Source organism: Triturus cristatus, chromosome 11 (assembly GCF_964204655.1).
Source record: "Triturus cristatus chromosome 11, aTriCri1.1, whole genome shotgun sequence".
Classification (NCBI taxonomy): Eukaryota; Metazoa; Chordata; class Amphibia; order Caudata; family Salamandridae; genus Triturus; species Triturus cristatus.
The window spans coordinates 429,960,062-429,976,447 of NC_140594.1; the positions used below are offsets into that span (position 1 = coordinate 429,960,062).

Below are 16,386 nucleotides of genomic sequence, written 5' to 3' on the forward strand. Positions count from 1 at the left end.
CTGTCACCCTAAACATATTGGTCTTTAATGGACCAAGATACATCATCAGTGGAGGGTGTGCTCATTCTTCACCACCAGGAACTAAACCATATACACTTGCTTAGTTAATTCAAGCATTTTCACTTTGCCAGCCCTTTACTGCCAGAAGTAAAGATCACTGGTAAAGGAATGCAAGCCAACCAAATGTGTATTTTCTTTGCTTTATGGTGAAGAGACTTGCAGGGAAGTGCAAAAAAATGTCCATTTCAACTAATTCCATAACCCCTTGATCTGAAGTTGTGTCCTCGCTGCACCGTGCAAAGAAGTACAGTCATCCCACAACTGGAGACCTGTGGTCGGTGTAGGCAAGCATGCGGTCACTGGATTAAAGTGCCAGATTCTCTGGCCTCTATTTCCATCTGACTAGAAAGGACTGACTGTAGACCAGAAGTTAGCTGGCCTCCAAGTCTTTGCACTTTTTGACACAACGAGTTGTATTGCGTTTCAGCACTTGAGGACTGGAGCCTTTAGATTTTCTATGGCGGTGTCAAAGACACTAAAGAGGTTGACTAACTTTTTGACTTGCAATGTTTTCATTAGACTGGCTTTTTCGGAGTCATGTCTTCGATGGCCTTTTATCTGGGACACTGTTGACTTTGGGTGCTTTTTGGCGTTAAATAACATCCGGCTCAGACAGAACTTTGGGCTCGTGATCTGGTTTCTCATCAGATTCCGAACCTGTACACAACTTTGCTAATTCAGAGTGTTCTAAATCTGGGGGTTTATCCTCAGGATCGGCAATGCTGGTTCTAAAACCCAAGGATCATTGGAACCGGTGTCTGACGACACAGGATAAAACACTCAACATATGTCTTTTTTAATGGTTTTCACTTAAAATCAGCCAAGCAGAATACGGAGTGTTGATGCAATCCCTTGAGGAACACAACTTACTGCATCCCACCTCAGATACTGGATAACCAAAACATGTAAATAGTACAGAAAAACCAAGTTCTTCAGAGACATCGATGTGAGCGGCCAATGTTCCATGGATCAGACATGCCATAGACTCTAGTTTGGTGCCGATTCTGCATTCCTCATTACCTTCTCTGGCTTTAGCTTTTTTCTTACTTCTGAAAATGGTCACACTTAATACAGTTAGATGTTTGAACAGGGATTCCAACTATGACTGTGCTTCTAAACCACTTGGTAAACAAAAAAAAACAAAAAAAAGAAACAGTATATGTGCTGGGGTATGGTGGGGTTCAACTGAGATAGTAAATCTCAGAGTTCACCTGAGGTGGACGCTCCAAAAAAAACTGTGAAGATGAGGTTTCTACCTAGACCAATAGATGGCGGAATAAAACATTGCATGTGAATCTAGAAATTATATGCTCAGCCACAAAATACAAAACCAAAAAAAACACATTTAAGAACATTAGTAACAAATTTAGGAACTAACAAACCACATCTGGAATCAGAGGCTTCTGTGATACACCCGCACTTGCAGAAGACCAGCAGTCAAAGTTTAAGGATATCTCTGGAAGACTGGTAGAGCTGGAGCCAAACCTGCAGCAACTCCTGTGAATGCAGAGCATGCGACTGTCTCTGCTGGCCTTGTGGAGGCCCAGTCCTGTTGGCATGCCTTCTAATTTCTCGCAATGCCAACCCACCTGATCTTTCATTATCTAAAGGCATTGTGGGTGAGATTTAGCAGTTCACAAAAAGCTGCAAGGAGAGGCTGCAACCCCCCACCCCATTTCCAACACAGGAAAAATACTGAAAAGTAGGTCTCTAAAAAGCTTTACCTTCATGGACTTGTACAGCCTCTCGGCAAAAAAGGCGGGACGGTTTTTAACGCACTTCACTGTGAGGGAAAATAGAAAATGAATGCATTACCTACAAGCTACTGAAATTGCTACGAGAACTGTTGTTCATAATATTAAGTCTCATCCTGGAAAAAAAGGCGTGAAAGCATGTTGACCGGATACGGTAGCGAGACTTGGTTAGCACTCATTCTGCCAGTAAAAAGACGGGTATTAAATTCAGGATTTAAATCCAGTTGGTCCGACTCAGTGTCACTCTTGTGGTTGATATAACCTGGCATGACCCAGTTGGAAAACATGTTCACATTTCAATCATACAGTAAGTGCTACATTAACAAAATGATCTCTGAAAGGCACCAATATCGACAACAAAAGGCAGGAGTTCTGAATGGATCCCCCCCATATCTTAACTGTTACACAAATATCTCTAAAGAATGTGCACAGAGACACAGAGCTAATTTTACGACTGTTTTCCAGGTTACAATATTTGTGTGGTGGGACATCCAACTGCTGGCAGTTTCTTTATATAGCCGTAAATCGGTTTGCCCCACAAAACAACTTGCTCACTTTTGGTCATCAAAACTCCGCGAAAGCTAGAGCATGGATACTTAGACTATTTTGCAGCTAATCATCGGCAAACTCACCAACAGCGAGAAGAGAATCTTCCAGGTTTCCAGACATCTCCGATTTTATACTCGCTTCGATGTCCTTTTTAGAAATCTTTTTGTACTCCTCAAAAACTACAGTAGAAAAAAAAAATAGTCATTTCAGAAGGGTCTATTGAAATAAGAATACATCATTTCAGTTCCTGCTTTTTACGGTCCAAGAGTTAAGCCTGCCACTTGGACACAAATGGCTGATCGATCCAATTATAAAAGTGTGGTGTACTAGTTTCTCTTTTCTTCAAACAACCCCCACGCCCAGCCCATCAAGAAAGAGATCCGGTCCTTTCAGGTGGGTCTGTGTACCAGAAGGGATTTAAACTAAAAATATTTACGGAACACAACAGGGGAAAAAAAAAGTTTAAATTACTCTAACAGTGAACGAAGGAACATGTTTTAGTATTTGTTCAAATACAGACTAGTCGGTCTGAAGCATTACAAAGCAGCCAGATTCGGAGGCAAATATTTACTTTTTCACAATTGTAAATCTTGCACAGAGCCAAAACACAGTTATGCAGGAGTGTTATTTCTCTTAAGCTTATCAATTTACCTTGGGGAAATTATCAGAAAACAAGAGTTTAGTTTGTTTGTGTAAAACAAATTTCTGAATTAAAACCTTTGGGAACCCTGCCTCCTTACCTAATCAATCAGCTCTTCTGTGATCACTGGTGTCAGTGGACATGGTCTTCAAGCTACTCGAAACACTTAAAAGCAGCTTGCCAATCATTCCGCACTCTGTTCTCTTAACCCAGGTGCTGGTGAATAAATGATTCAATTCACTGGACAGCACGTATCCCGCTACCCCTCAAAGATGAAATAGCTCAGTCTTTACATCAGAAATCCAACTGATATTTACAGCGACCACTAGTGCATCTGAAGGCTCATTAAGGGACCACTGGTCCTAGCCAAGATCATGGAGAAGCCAGCATTCGTGGCTCTGAACACTTCGGTGCAACTTCTGCCTCAACAGTGGGGTGATGCCACTTGTGTGCCTTTAAGGAATATGCTACTTACCAGTATGCATCTGTTCTTGGCATGTAGAGCTGCAGATCTATACACTGTGCATAGATCGCCATCTGGTGTTGGGCCCGGATGTTTGCAGTTTGTTTTTCCTCTTGGAAAGTCTTTGGAAGTCACGAGGTCGGTGACTCCTCCTTTGGTTCGTATTGCGCATGGGCTTCGGCTCCGGCTCCATCCTCAGATTGTTTTTCGCCAGCAGGGAAAGATGGAGCGTAGTGATAACAGTAAAGAAACCCATGTGTGTTGTATCTAAATAAGATAGACTGGAACGGATACAGGTAGCCGGGGAGGCGGGTGGGCATGTATAGATCTGCAGCTCTACATGCCAAGAACAGATGCATACTGGTAAGTAGCATATTCCGTTTGAGGCATATGAGCTGCAGATTATACACTGTGCATAGACTATATAGCAGTACCCAACCCTAGCGGCGACCACCGGCATCCGTTGCAGTGGTTTGGAACAGTGTTTTTAGTACAGCCTGGCCCACACTAGCTTGTTGCTTGGTTTGCACATCTACATAGTAATGTTTTGTGAAAGTGTGCGGTGTTGACCATGTCACTGCTTTGCAAATTTCATCTAGTGGTATGTTTCCTAGAAAAGCCATAGAAGCCCCTATCTTCCTTGTAGAGTGGGCTTTAGGGGGAACAGATGGCGTTAGTTTTGCTTTGTGGTAGCAAATCTGTATGCATTTTACAATCCACCTAGCTATCCCTGATTTGGAAATAGGGTTGCCTTTATGTGGTGGAGAGAAAGAGACAAATAGCGGTTTGGTTTTTCTGAAAGGTTTTGTTCTTTGGATGTAGTAAAGTAAGGCCCTTTTAACATCCAGTGTGTGTAAAGCCCTTTCCGCAACGGTTTGAGGTTGTGAAAAAAAGACTGGTAATTCTACCGACTGGTTTAGATGGAAGGGAGAAATGACTTTGGGTAGAAATTTTGGGTTGGTGCGGAGTACAACCTTGTTCTGATGCATTTGGAGAAAAGGTTCCTGTATAGTGAGTGCTTGTATTTCACTAACCCTTCTAAGGGAAGTGATGGCCACTAGAAATGCTGTTTTCCATGTGAGAAATTGCTGCTCACATTTATGTAATGGTTCGAAAGGGGGCCCCATTAGCCTTGTGAGAACTATATTCAAGTTCCAGACAGGTGAGGGTGGTACTCTGGGTGGAATTACTCTTTTGAGGCCTTCCATAAAGGCCTTGATGGCAGGCACCCTGAAAAGTGATAGGTGCTGCCTGTTCTGTAAGTAAGCAGCAATTGCTGCGAGGTGCAACCGAATGGATGTATATGCTAGGTTACACCTTTGTAGATGGAGCAAGTAACAGATGATGTGCTGTATGGACACATTTAGAGGGTTGATTGTGTTGTTGTGGCAGTAAACAACAAATCTTTTCCACTTTGCAGCATAGCATGCCCTAGTAGTAGGGCGTCTAGCTTCCCTGATAATATTCATGCAATCAGGGGGAAGGTTAAGGTATCCAAATTCTAAGACCTCAGGAGCCAGATCGCTAGGTTGAGCTGAGTCCGGGTGCCTGATATCTCCATGGTTCTGGGTTAGGAGGCATGGTGAGAGGTGCAGCTTTTGGTGTGGTACTACCGAGAGTTCCAGCAGTGTGGTGTACCACGGTTGTCTGGCCCATGTTGGAGCTACTAGGATCAGTGTTAGGGAATGCGGTTGTAGCTTTCGCACCACTAATGGAATTAGAGGGAGAGGTGGAAAAGCGTATGCAAATTTGTTTGACCAGTTCATCCATATCGCATTGCCTTTGGACAATGGGTGTGGATATCTGGCGGCGAAGCTTGGGCATTTTTTGTTTTCGTGGGAGGCGAATAGGTCTATGTGTTGATGCCCCCACATCTGAAAGAACGGGTGAATAACCTGTGGGTGAAGATCCCATTTGTGAATCTGTTGCGTTTGTCTGCTGAGCAGATCTGCCATGGTGTTTTGGACTCCTGGGACGTGTTGGGCCAGGAGAATGATTTTCTGTGGAATTGCCCATCTCCATATGCTCTGTGCTAATTGAGAGAGCTGTGGAGAGTGTGTGCCCCCCTGTTTTTGAATGTAGTACACAGCAGTCATGTTGTCTGTGCGAATGAGGACTGCCTTGCCTGAAATCTGCGTCTGGAAGGATTTTAGGGCCAGGAAGATTGCCAGTAACTCCAGATGGTTGATGTGGAGTAACTTCTGTTGCGGTGTCCATGTGCCCTGTACTGTGAGATGTAACAGATGAGCTCCCCAGCCGGAGAGCGATGCGTCTGTTAGGATTATTTGTGGGACCGGGTCCAGGAACGGTCGACCTTTGGAAAGGTTTGTGGTGTTCCACCACTGCAGAGAGCGATGGGTGCGACTGTCTACCAACACCAGATCTGTCAGTTTCCCCTGGGCCTGGTTCCACTGGCGCGCTAAACACTCTTGGAGTGGACGCATCTGGAGTCTTGCATGGGGCACTATGAAGATGCAAGAGGCCATCATCCCTATCAGTTGCATAAACACCCTTGCTGGGAGAGAGTGTTGACATATGAATTTTTGACGCAGAGCCTGTATATTTGCAATCCTGGCAGGATTGGGATAGGCTATGGCTTTTGAGGTGTCTATGGTGGCACCGAGGTATTGTTTTGTGTGTGATGGTACCAGGTGGGACTTTTGGTGGTTCACCGTGAAACCTAGCTGGTTAAGTAGTTGGATTGTAGCGGCGGTGTGTTGCACACATTGTTCGTAGGACGTGGCTTTTATTAGCCAGTCGTCCAAATACGGGAAGACGTGAATGTGCTGTCTTCTGAGATGTGCCCCCACTACTGCTAGGCACTTGGTGAATACCCTTGGTGCTGTTGATACCCCGAACGGGAGCACCTTGAACTGGTAGTGTTGCCCATCCACTACAAATCTGAGTTACTTTCTGTGAGCATGGTGTATTGGAATGTGAAAGCATGCGTCTTTCAAGTCCAGAGTGGTGAGAAAGTCGTTCTGGGAGAGGAGTGGAAGAACCTGTTGAACGGTTACCATGTGAAAATGGTCTGAATGTATGTAAGTATTTAGAGGCCTGAGATCTAGGATAGGTCGTAGAGTCTCGTCTCTCTTTGGAATCAGAAAGTACAGGGAGTAGACCCCTAAATTTTGTTGATTGATGGGGACCTGCTCTATGGCTTGTTTTTGCAGGAGGGAGACTACCTCCTGTTTTAGTAACGTGGCAGGTTCTTGAGACATTGGGCGTTGCCTGGGTGGAATGTTTGGGGGGGTAGATGTTAATTCTAGGCAATACCCTGAATGAATAATTTGAGTCACCCATCTGTCTGAGGTGATTGTCTCCCAGACGTGAAGGAAATGTTGTATTCTGCCCCCGACCGGAGTGGAATGGTCTGGAGGGAGCGGGGGAAAGTCATTGGGAAGGCGGTGTGGCAGAGCAGGCGGTATTTGTCTCTGCCTTTATTATTATTACCTCCGTATCCGCCTCTTTGATAACCCTTTGTGAAGGTAGATTGAGGAGGGGATTTGTAGGACGTGGAAGCACTATCCGAGGAGTAGCCTCTACCCGTGCCCCAAAAGGAAGAGCGGCGAAAAGAGCGCCTAGGAGTGTGTGACTGTAGGGCTCCCATGGATTTCGTCGTGTCAGTATCTTTCTTCATCTTTGAGGGCTTCATCAACTTTTGGGCCAAATAGATGATGTTGGTCGAATGGGTGGTTCAATATGGAGGCTTGTATCTCAGGTTTAAAACCTGAAACTCTGAGCCAGGCATGGCGACGGAGAAAGACACTGGTGTTTATGGCCCTGGAGGCTGTATCTGCCGCGTCTAGGGCACAGCGTATGGAGGTATTAGTTATTGTTTTTCCCTCTTGGATCAATTCATTAGCCCTATTTCTGTATTTTTCAGGGAGATGGTTCATGATGGTCTCTAACTCATCATAATGCGCCCTGTTGTATCTGGCCAATAGCGCTTGCGTGTTGGCGATACGCCATATATTGGCGGCTTGTGACGCAGTGCGCTTGCCTGACGCGTCTAGGAGCTTGGACTCTTTGTCAGGTGGTGGTGCTTCGCCTGACGCCTGAGAATTTGAACGCTTCCTAGCTGTAGATCCCACTAAGGAATCCAATGGTGCAGGGCCTTTAATGTATGAAGGATCTGTGGGGGCGGCTTTGTATTTTTTCTCTATACGGGGGTTTAGGACCCTGGCCCTGACTGGGTCTTTAAAAACATCCGGTGCATGTTTGATTACTCCCTTTAACATAGGTAGAATGGCAGTAGACCTATGTGCATTATCGAAGGTGTCTAGGAGAAAATCTTCCTCCACTGGGTCAGTATGTAACTCCACCCCGTGGTAATGTGCCGCCCTCTGTAGTAGGTGGTGAAAGCCTAACGAATCTTCTGGTGGGGATGGCCTAGATGGGTAAAGGTCATCCGGTGGGACATCTGGGATGTCCGGATTGTTATAGTCATTCCATGGGTCTGGAGATCCAGTAGGGGTGGGGTCTTGTGGCACATCTGCTGGATCATAGTAAGGGTCCCCTAGATCGTCTTGGACTGGAGACAAGGTTGGAGAGCGATGAGGCAGGGGTGGAGAAGGTGGAGGTGGGGAGGGTGGAGGAGGTGGGGAAGGCACTCTGAAAGGGGAGGTAGCAGTGTCCTTCCTCTTTGGAGGTGGTTTGTCCAAGTGTCTCTTTTTTTAAGACAGTGTCAAATGTCCAGTTTTTGGATCCTTGTTAAGTGTCTTTTGCAGAGGATCCGGTGTGAAAAGTTCTTGCGACACTAGTTGTTCGGTCGGCGCCGAGTTTTTCGGGGCCGACGGCTTTTTAGGTTTGTCTAAGCCGTGCTTCTTCGGGACCTCTGATTTTTTGTTCGGTGCCGAAAGAGGCTTCGGCGCGGGAGTGTCGGTGCCGAGGGCCTTGTGATGTTTGGTCGGCACCGAGAGGGCAGGTTTCGACACCGAGGGCTTTGGTGCTGGGCTCGGTGTGGAGGTGAAGGCCGATCTTTTCTTCGGTGCCGAAGGGTGTCTTTCGGTACCGCTGCTAGGCTGGCTCGAGCCCGAGCTGCCAGAAGGCTTAACAGGCTTCTTTATCGGGCCCGAAGGTGGGGTGTGAGAAGCAGTATCCTTGGTCTTGCCTAGGCCTGAAGGCGAAGGCGTGACCGAAGCCTTTTTGGGTATCGGCGAGGGTGTGGGAGGGGGTATAGTACTCACGATCCTCTGCGCCGGGGTGATGTCCTCCACATCTGGGTCATCGGCCTCGGAAGCACTGACAAGGTCGTCGTCCTCTTCTTCGATGTTCTGCTGTCCCGCAGTTTAGACGTCGTCCCCGAAGAGGTCGACTGGAGCGGAGGTCGAGGAGTGCGCCATGTTGCGTCTGGCCCTTCGATCTCGAAGAGTCTTTTTAGATCGAAAAGACTTGCAGGCGGGACAGTCTCGGGCCTCGTGTTCAGGGGAGAGGCAGAGGTTGCACACCTCATGAAGATCAGTGTGGGGGAATTTGGACCCACATCGAGGGCACTTCTTGAAGGGAGTTCTTTCCATCAGCCGAGACCGGAGCCGGAATAGGCCCGAAGGCCGCCGTCGACGACCGGAATCGAAGAAGTGCCGAAGAGAAGGTGATTAAGATGATTTATTATCTGAAGGATCTCGATGAACGAGGATTTTGCGTCGATCGCTGAACTGGAAAAGTTCGGAACCGGAGCGCGAAGTATTACATCCGAGCCAGATGGCGGAAAAAACAATCTGAGGATGGAGCCGAAGCCCATGCGCAATACGAACCAAAGGAGGAGTCACCGACCTCGTGACTTCCAAAGACTTTCCAAGAGGAAAAACAAACTGCAAACATCCGGGCCCAACACCAGATGGCGATCTATGCACAGAGTATAATCTGCAGCTCATATCCCTCGAACATGATATTCTGAAGAGTGGTGGACAAAGACTCCTGACCCTCCTGGTCCCATCAGTAGCAGTTCACTCCATAGGCACCATGGTTCATCTAGGTTTTGAAACAGGGCGACAATTGTATCAAATGCATCCTTTTGCACCATTGCCTTGTTAAGATCCTCCGTTAGCCATCTTCTTCAGCAATTAAAATCAGGCTCTTACCTCTACGAATGCATAGACCTTGACAACACCTCTCATGGCTCCGTCATCTACCAAACTCTTTGATATTTAATTAGCTCGGCCTCCCTCAGTGCTGTCTATGATCAACGTGGTAACATACACCTGCCTTGACAATACCCACACTTACATCAAAATGTACCATATTAAAAACATGAACAATGCCAGGGCTCTTGTTGAAAATCAAAACTACTGGCTGGTCATCAAATGTTGATTGAACACAAGTTGGCTCAAAGTAAAGGCAAAAACAGAAATCATTGGCTTTAGGCCAAAAATATATATCTCCCGAAAAATGTTTTACTCTCCAAAGTAATTTGAAAATCTCTCCAACCAGTCTCAAAATTATTATTTTTTAAAATCTGTGTGTTTTTGCCAAGGACAGAGCCGTGTCTTAGCAAGTTAAATGAGTAGTTTTGGAACTAGGAGATTGTAGGGGCATTATGCGCCCTGGGGGCGGGACTAGTAGAGGTCTGATCAATGTGGATCAAGGTAGGTGCATAAATTGGGCTCAGGCTGACCGAGCTATTTTTAAAGCATCCCTCTTCTCCTAGGCGGCACCAGAGATGGCAATCTGTTTAGATGCTATTGCCCCGGATATGGATATTCTGCAAGCCATTGAAGGTATTGCAGCTAAGGAAAGAATCTTTCGACTTCCCCCCCCCCCCCCCCCCCCCCCTCCCCTCCTCCCCTCAACTCAAGCAAGTATGCAAAATCGAAAGTAGTTTGACAGGGAATGCTCTAAATGCATGCAGTGTTTGAAGTCTGCCTTAAAACAGGTCCACAGTGATAGGCGACAGGTGGTTGCCAGTAGGTAGGCCTACAAGCAGGCAGCACGCAAACACAAGGCTACTCTCCAGGCCCTGGCCGAGTTAATACAAGCCAGTAAATCTAAAGATCTTGCTCTTTTCTGGAAGGCAGTGAACAAACCCTTTTTCGCAGATGGGACAGGACCAGCTATTTGTACCCACATATCGGAGCAACAGTGGGTAGACTACTTGGCAGGAGTCTACAATTTTGGTAAGACGGTTGAGGTGGAGGGTGATCGGAAGAGAGAGATCGGGTAGGTCTCCATGGTCTTTACTCTGGAAGAGGTAACACTCTGTATCTACAATTTACCCAGAAATAAAGCCCCGGGCCCGATAGAATCCCCCCCCAGACCTATTGTGTCTGGATGTGGAGTTATGGGGCCCCACTACTGACTCAGGTACTGAATGCTGCTGCATGTCAGGTGGTGCCACGATCCTGGTATTCTGCAGTGATAGTACCAAGGTTTAAGAAGGGGGACAAGCACAAGCCCCAATCCTACACCTTATCTCCCTGATAGACGTGGTAGTCAAGGTCCTTGGGAGGGTTGTACTTAACAGATTGATGGAATGGTCTGATGAGAAGTGTATTTGGAGGGATGTCCATTATGGTTTAAGGCCTGGCGGGTCTACGTTTGATCAATGTCTGAATCTGTATTTTATTTATAATTACACCGTTTCCTGTCCAGAGAGTTTACACCGGGCATTCATGGACCTCATGTCCATGTTAGAGGGGGTCAACTGAGCCAAACTTTGGGCCCTGTTAATAGAGATAGGGAGTGCAGCATAACAATGACTCTCCTGGAAAACGTACTTATGAACACCTCATGCCCGATGTGGTAACCACCAGTGGTTTTCTCACAAGGAAGGGGGGCCGGCAGGGGTGCATCCTTGCACCATTTTTATTCACCCTATATGTTAATAGGCTTGAGGAGGTCCTCCTTGCGATTCAGGGCAAATGCCCCAAGGTGGGCCAAAGGCTGCTCAGTGTTGTACGCCGATGATGCGGTTCCGATGGCCCGCTCGATGAGGGGGCTGCAGATCTTCCTTGATAAATTTGCGGTCTTCATGGATAGCCTCTATCAGGCCATAAATGTCTCAAAATCCTATGTCATGGTTGTACGACCACAGTCCACTGGCAGCGGACTGGGAACGCAAATCAGCCCAGGTAAAACAGGAGGACCAGCCACGAAAGGGGGGTGGGGGCTTATGGGAGTGCTAGTGAGAAGCACTGCTGCGCCGCTTTAGTACTGCTGCCACGTTTGTTACAGGGGGCTGCAAAATCAGCCCCTAGTAGCAAAATTGGCCCCACTGCTGGAGAACCGGCCCCCCCACCCTTCCAACCAACCGGGAAGACACCTGGTGCCAGCTACAGCCAGTCCGGCCCTGTCCACTAGCTCCAAGACTTTCAAGGTGGGCCAGCATACCATGGGTATCGTCTCAGACTTTCCTTACCAAAGGGTACTTTTTGGTGTTAAGAACACCCTGCTGGAAAGGAAGAGAGTCAAGCCGATTAAATCTATTGGGGCCCTGTGTTGCGTCACTCATAGGTTGGGTTCATGATCTCTCCAGGTCTTGCTAAACATTTACGTGGCAAAGTGTGTTTCACGAGTAAGCTCTGGTAGTGAGGTCTGAAGCTATGTGAAGACAGACTCAATTCCAAATAGTAGAAAACAAATTTCTTAAACAATTGGTACAAGTACCGCAATGCACACTGGCTTGTTCTGTACATGCTGAGCTTGGAGTAAGTTTTAGTTGCCCTTAGCCCTCTACTTTGTTGGGTACAAGCCTGGACCAGACAGGACCTCAAGCTAAACAGATTGATCCTCTCCGATTGTTTGGCTTTGGATGGCGTGTCTAGGATCCCATGAATTGCCTACATTAAGTCAATACTCCCATCTCACCCCTTACTCTCCCAGATCATTGATTTATAGGGCATAAAGGCACTGTTCTTAGAGTGCCCATAGTTTAATAGAGAAGGAGTACAAATGCTGAAACCCTTAGTGAGGGGGCCATATGCTTTTAAAGTCTTTTCAGGGAATAAAGAAGTTTTGGTGCAGGTTACCAGCGGTATGTACAATTTCTTTTGGCCAGGTTCCGTTTCAATCAAATTCATCATTTATTGCCATATTCCTGTAGGCTGGGCGCTCTCTGGTGATAGAATGCCCTGTAGCACCTTACACTTTGTTCTGTTTTGTAATCATTACAGTTGGCACAGAAAGTGCTTCCTGTTACCACTTGCTGAGGTCCCTGAACTTTAATCAAGCATGTCCTGCTCTTATGTACCAACAATTGCTCCCTGATGAACATGCTTTATTCACTGTATTAAGCTTTTGTACAGGCAGCCCTGGCATCTAGACGCTCGAGGCCTGACGGACGATCTTGGGTTTATAGCCGATAGAGCTTTTAATTTGGTTTTTACTCTGCATTTTATGATCTTTCATGCTATTGTGATTTGTGTCCTATTTAGGCTTGCTTTTGTAATGTATGCTGCGCTTTTATGGTCGCTTTGTTTAACCGAATAAAGATTTTATGATGAAAGGAGTAGTAAAGACCTGATTGGTCCACACAAAGAAATTTCTCACTTTGTCGACCGTTCTCGGTTGAACATCAAGCTCTGGTAGTATCTCAATTCCAAATTGTCCTTTTGCAATCTTTTTTTTTTTTTTTATAAAGAGCTTCCCCCCCCCCCCCCAACACATTCGACCCCAGATCTACCAGAAAATTACTGTCCGAATTACCTTTGGTATAATATTTTAGCTTTTCTGACACAGGCAAAGGTAATCTCTGCTGGCTGTCGAAGCCGAGGGGCGGATTCAATTTAAGTTTTGCTTGTTGGCACAGCAATGCCCCAGTGACTTGGCACCAAGCGACACTGAAGTATTTTCGTAATATTTGCAGCAGGGGAATTACTTGGCATTTTTCATTGTAGGAGCATTTGCATGGGAGAACCGATCTTCATTTTTCATGCAGGCAAAGTCTGAAATAAATTGCCCGGATCGATCAGTGCAAGTCATCCTTAGCTCTTTCAGAAAATACTCAAGTCAAATCACACCTCCTTCAATGAATGCTTCTTTGTAGTTCACAGTTTTATTTCACCGGCCGTAGCCCTCTGCTGTTCAAGGATTCACAATCTTAGATTTTTTTGTGTGCTAGTTTGCAGGCCCCCATGGGACCTCAGCGTTTTGGTGCTAAATAGATTGTTAGTTCATTTAAATCAGAATTTGAGGAATACAGCTTTACATAGTCAGCATTTAATATGTAAATATTAAAGGAGGACAGTTGAAAGGTGCTGTAGAGATGAAGAACACTCCTGCTAATCTTATCTAGATCAGATAAAGGCTGAGGTTACACCCAGTTTAACACAAGTCAAACTTGCCTTGGGGAACTTTCCCTGCTACCTGGAAAGAGGACTCCACATCCCTACCATTATACCTCACCTGACGACATGGCCTAATCCAGCCCTGCACAAAATAGGCAAGGGATGAGTGCCCGAGATGAACACCAGGATTCTTGCATCCTTGGAGGGCATGGATAGGATGAGACGACTGTTAAAGGTAGTTAGGACAGACCGAAACCATGCAGTGGAGAAATCATTGATTCTATTTGCAAGCCCAACCTCAAGACACTGGGGTGGTGCAGTTCATTACTGAGGAGTGGTTTTTCAGAAAGTGATTTTGATTTACCCAGAACATAAAGATTGGATCAATTTATCGAAGAGAAGAGTCAATACGCCAATTTAGACGGAATGGTTTCATTCCACCACCCAAAGGTGGGCCTAAACACATAAAAAGATTACTTCAAGCTACAAATTAAGGGTCTCTCAGTGGGATAGTGTGGTGCACGAAGGTGGTAGATTTCTATTAAAATGAATTAAAAGCAATGCCACCTTCTGGATTTACAGTTAGGTTAGAATTTGTGTTTCTTAAACTAAAGGAGGATATGGACACTGGAAAATGAGGCAAACAGCATGATAGGCAGAGCAGGGGTGCCTATACTTGGGGCCAATGACTGCGTCATCCTTCCTGGATTTCAGGCTATCCCAATGAGATATTTACAAGAACGAAATCTAGAATCTTAAAATCTAGCATCACTCAGTGCCATGAGACTAACTATGGACGACTACACAGCGAGCCCGAGAAATTTGCATTAATTCCGTACGGTATCCAAGCACCACATTATACACAGAGGACGAGGCAGCAACCCTTTTGTTTGCCCACGCAGATCACCACGTGTACAAGAGTGGTAAAAATAATACCATTTCCATGTGTGGTATGTTAAATAGGCTTCCAGCATGATATCTTGCATACAGGTCAACTATGCTACCAGTGCGCTACATGTTCAGAGGGTCATATTGTAGAATATAAAACAATGCACTAATTGGGTAATGAATCGTCTGACCTATTTTATGTACTGTAATTTAAGTAAATCGGGAATCAATTCCGTAATTTGCAGATATTAGAATAATTAAGAAACAATAAAAATTGCTCACCAAATTACATTTGGGTTTTCAAGCCCCCCCCCCCCCCCCCCAAAGAGCTTTATATAGCGCGAACTAGACCAGAGACATCGGGTATCAGAGCGCTTTACATGAGCATCAGTTTCGTTACAGATGGACACAATTTTTAGGTCACGCCTGACCCAGCGCATGCGCTGGTCTGGCGAGACTTATTGAGAGGGCTCCAAAAAGTGCTACCAGGCCAGCCTAAAGCTACAGTGCATGTGCGTTAGCGCGTGCGTTGGCGCACGCGCTGCGCTTTACCGCAATTACTTTCACTTTCGCGGCCGCACTGCATAGCCAATAGGTCTCACTTTTGGGACCTTATAAGTATTTAGTTATGCAACTGTTGCATGGCTAAACACTTATAAGGTCCCAAAGGCGAGACCTATTGGCTATGCCAATGCTTGTTGTTGTTAGGCACGGGGAGATTAAGTGATTTGCCCAGAATCACAGGATTTTGAGAGTCGTTGCAGAGACTCGAACCCAGTTCCCCACTATCGAGGTCTACCACTCTAGCCGTAAGGCTACATCCTCTCCCCAAATTTTTTTTACACTTTTAAATATGTGGTCTGAGGTTTACCTTTGGGACATCCGAACCATCGTGAGAAAGGTTATTTTAATGTAGGGGTCTTTCAGTCCTCTTTCCCTTCTGACCATTCAGAACGGAGACACTGAAGAAACTAGGCAGTTCAACAACCTGTGTCATGACCAGTTATAAGTGGAAGGGTGGGCTCAGGCCACGTACCTGTGTGTGGAAGGGCCAGATCAGCACCTATAGTGCAGCGTTTGGGCGAAAGAAGGGCCAGATCAGCACCTATAGTGCAGCGTTTGGGCGAAAGGCAATACCTTCATTATATTTCTTCTAGCACAGATGGGCTAATGGTGTGGCTGAACTCATAAGCAAAGCAAACAGGGAGATGATGGACGGAGCGCTGAAACTTTTAAGACACTCACCCGTAGTAATCGTTCTTTAGCTCACTTCGCCACCCCAGTTCGGACCCAGCCATATGCAAATCAGTCTTGACCCTGTTCCTCATGGGAACAGTCCAGCCGAACTGCCAAGCAAGGTCTTCCTTGGACCAGAAACAAGCATCCTGGAACCGGTTTCGGGGTTTCACCACTCAGCCAGGCTAGCTTGAATGTAGTTGCACAGTGAGCAAGTGACCCACGTCTGGGCATATCCTGCCAGCTTAGGGCCAGCAAAGCAAACACTAGGCGATGGACGGAGCACTGAAACTTTTCACTCACCCCGTCACAGATCTGGGTTGAATCCATCATTGTTCCAGGAAGCTTGTTTCCAGTCCAGGGAGGACCTGGCCTGGCAGTTCTCATGGGGGAACAGGGTCAAGACTGATTTGCATATGGCTGGGTTTAAACTGGAATGGCATGGGGCCCAAAAAAATGATTTATTTAGACCCAGATCTCTGTACTAGGGTGAATGTTTAACATTGATCAGCATTCTGTCCATCAATTGTTCTTTTTTGCAAAAACTCGTAACAAGGCTGCACTCAACCCACA

The 16,386-nt window shown here is 46.2% G+C and overlaps 1 protein-coding gene across 2 annotated transcripts in view; it reads right to left on the reverse strand.

Moving 5' to 3' along the window:
- Window positions 1–16,386, reverse strand: part of LOC146784378 (annexin A4-like) — a 119,306-nt gene that overhangs the window by 16,394 nt on the left and 86,526 nt on the right. For both annotated transcript variants that reach the window (XM_085636265.1, XM_085636264.1), the window contains exons 10-11: window positions 2,447–2,542; window positions 1,785–1,843 (exon numbers count right to left, since the gene is read on the reverse strand). In XM_085636265.1, the coding sequence (XP_085492391.1) occupies window positions 1,785–1,843; window positions 2,447–2,542 (155 nt within the window). The remainder of the gene's footprint in view (window positions 1–1,784; window positions 1,844–2,446; window positions 2,543–16,386) is intronic.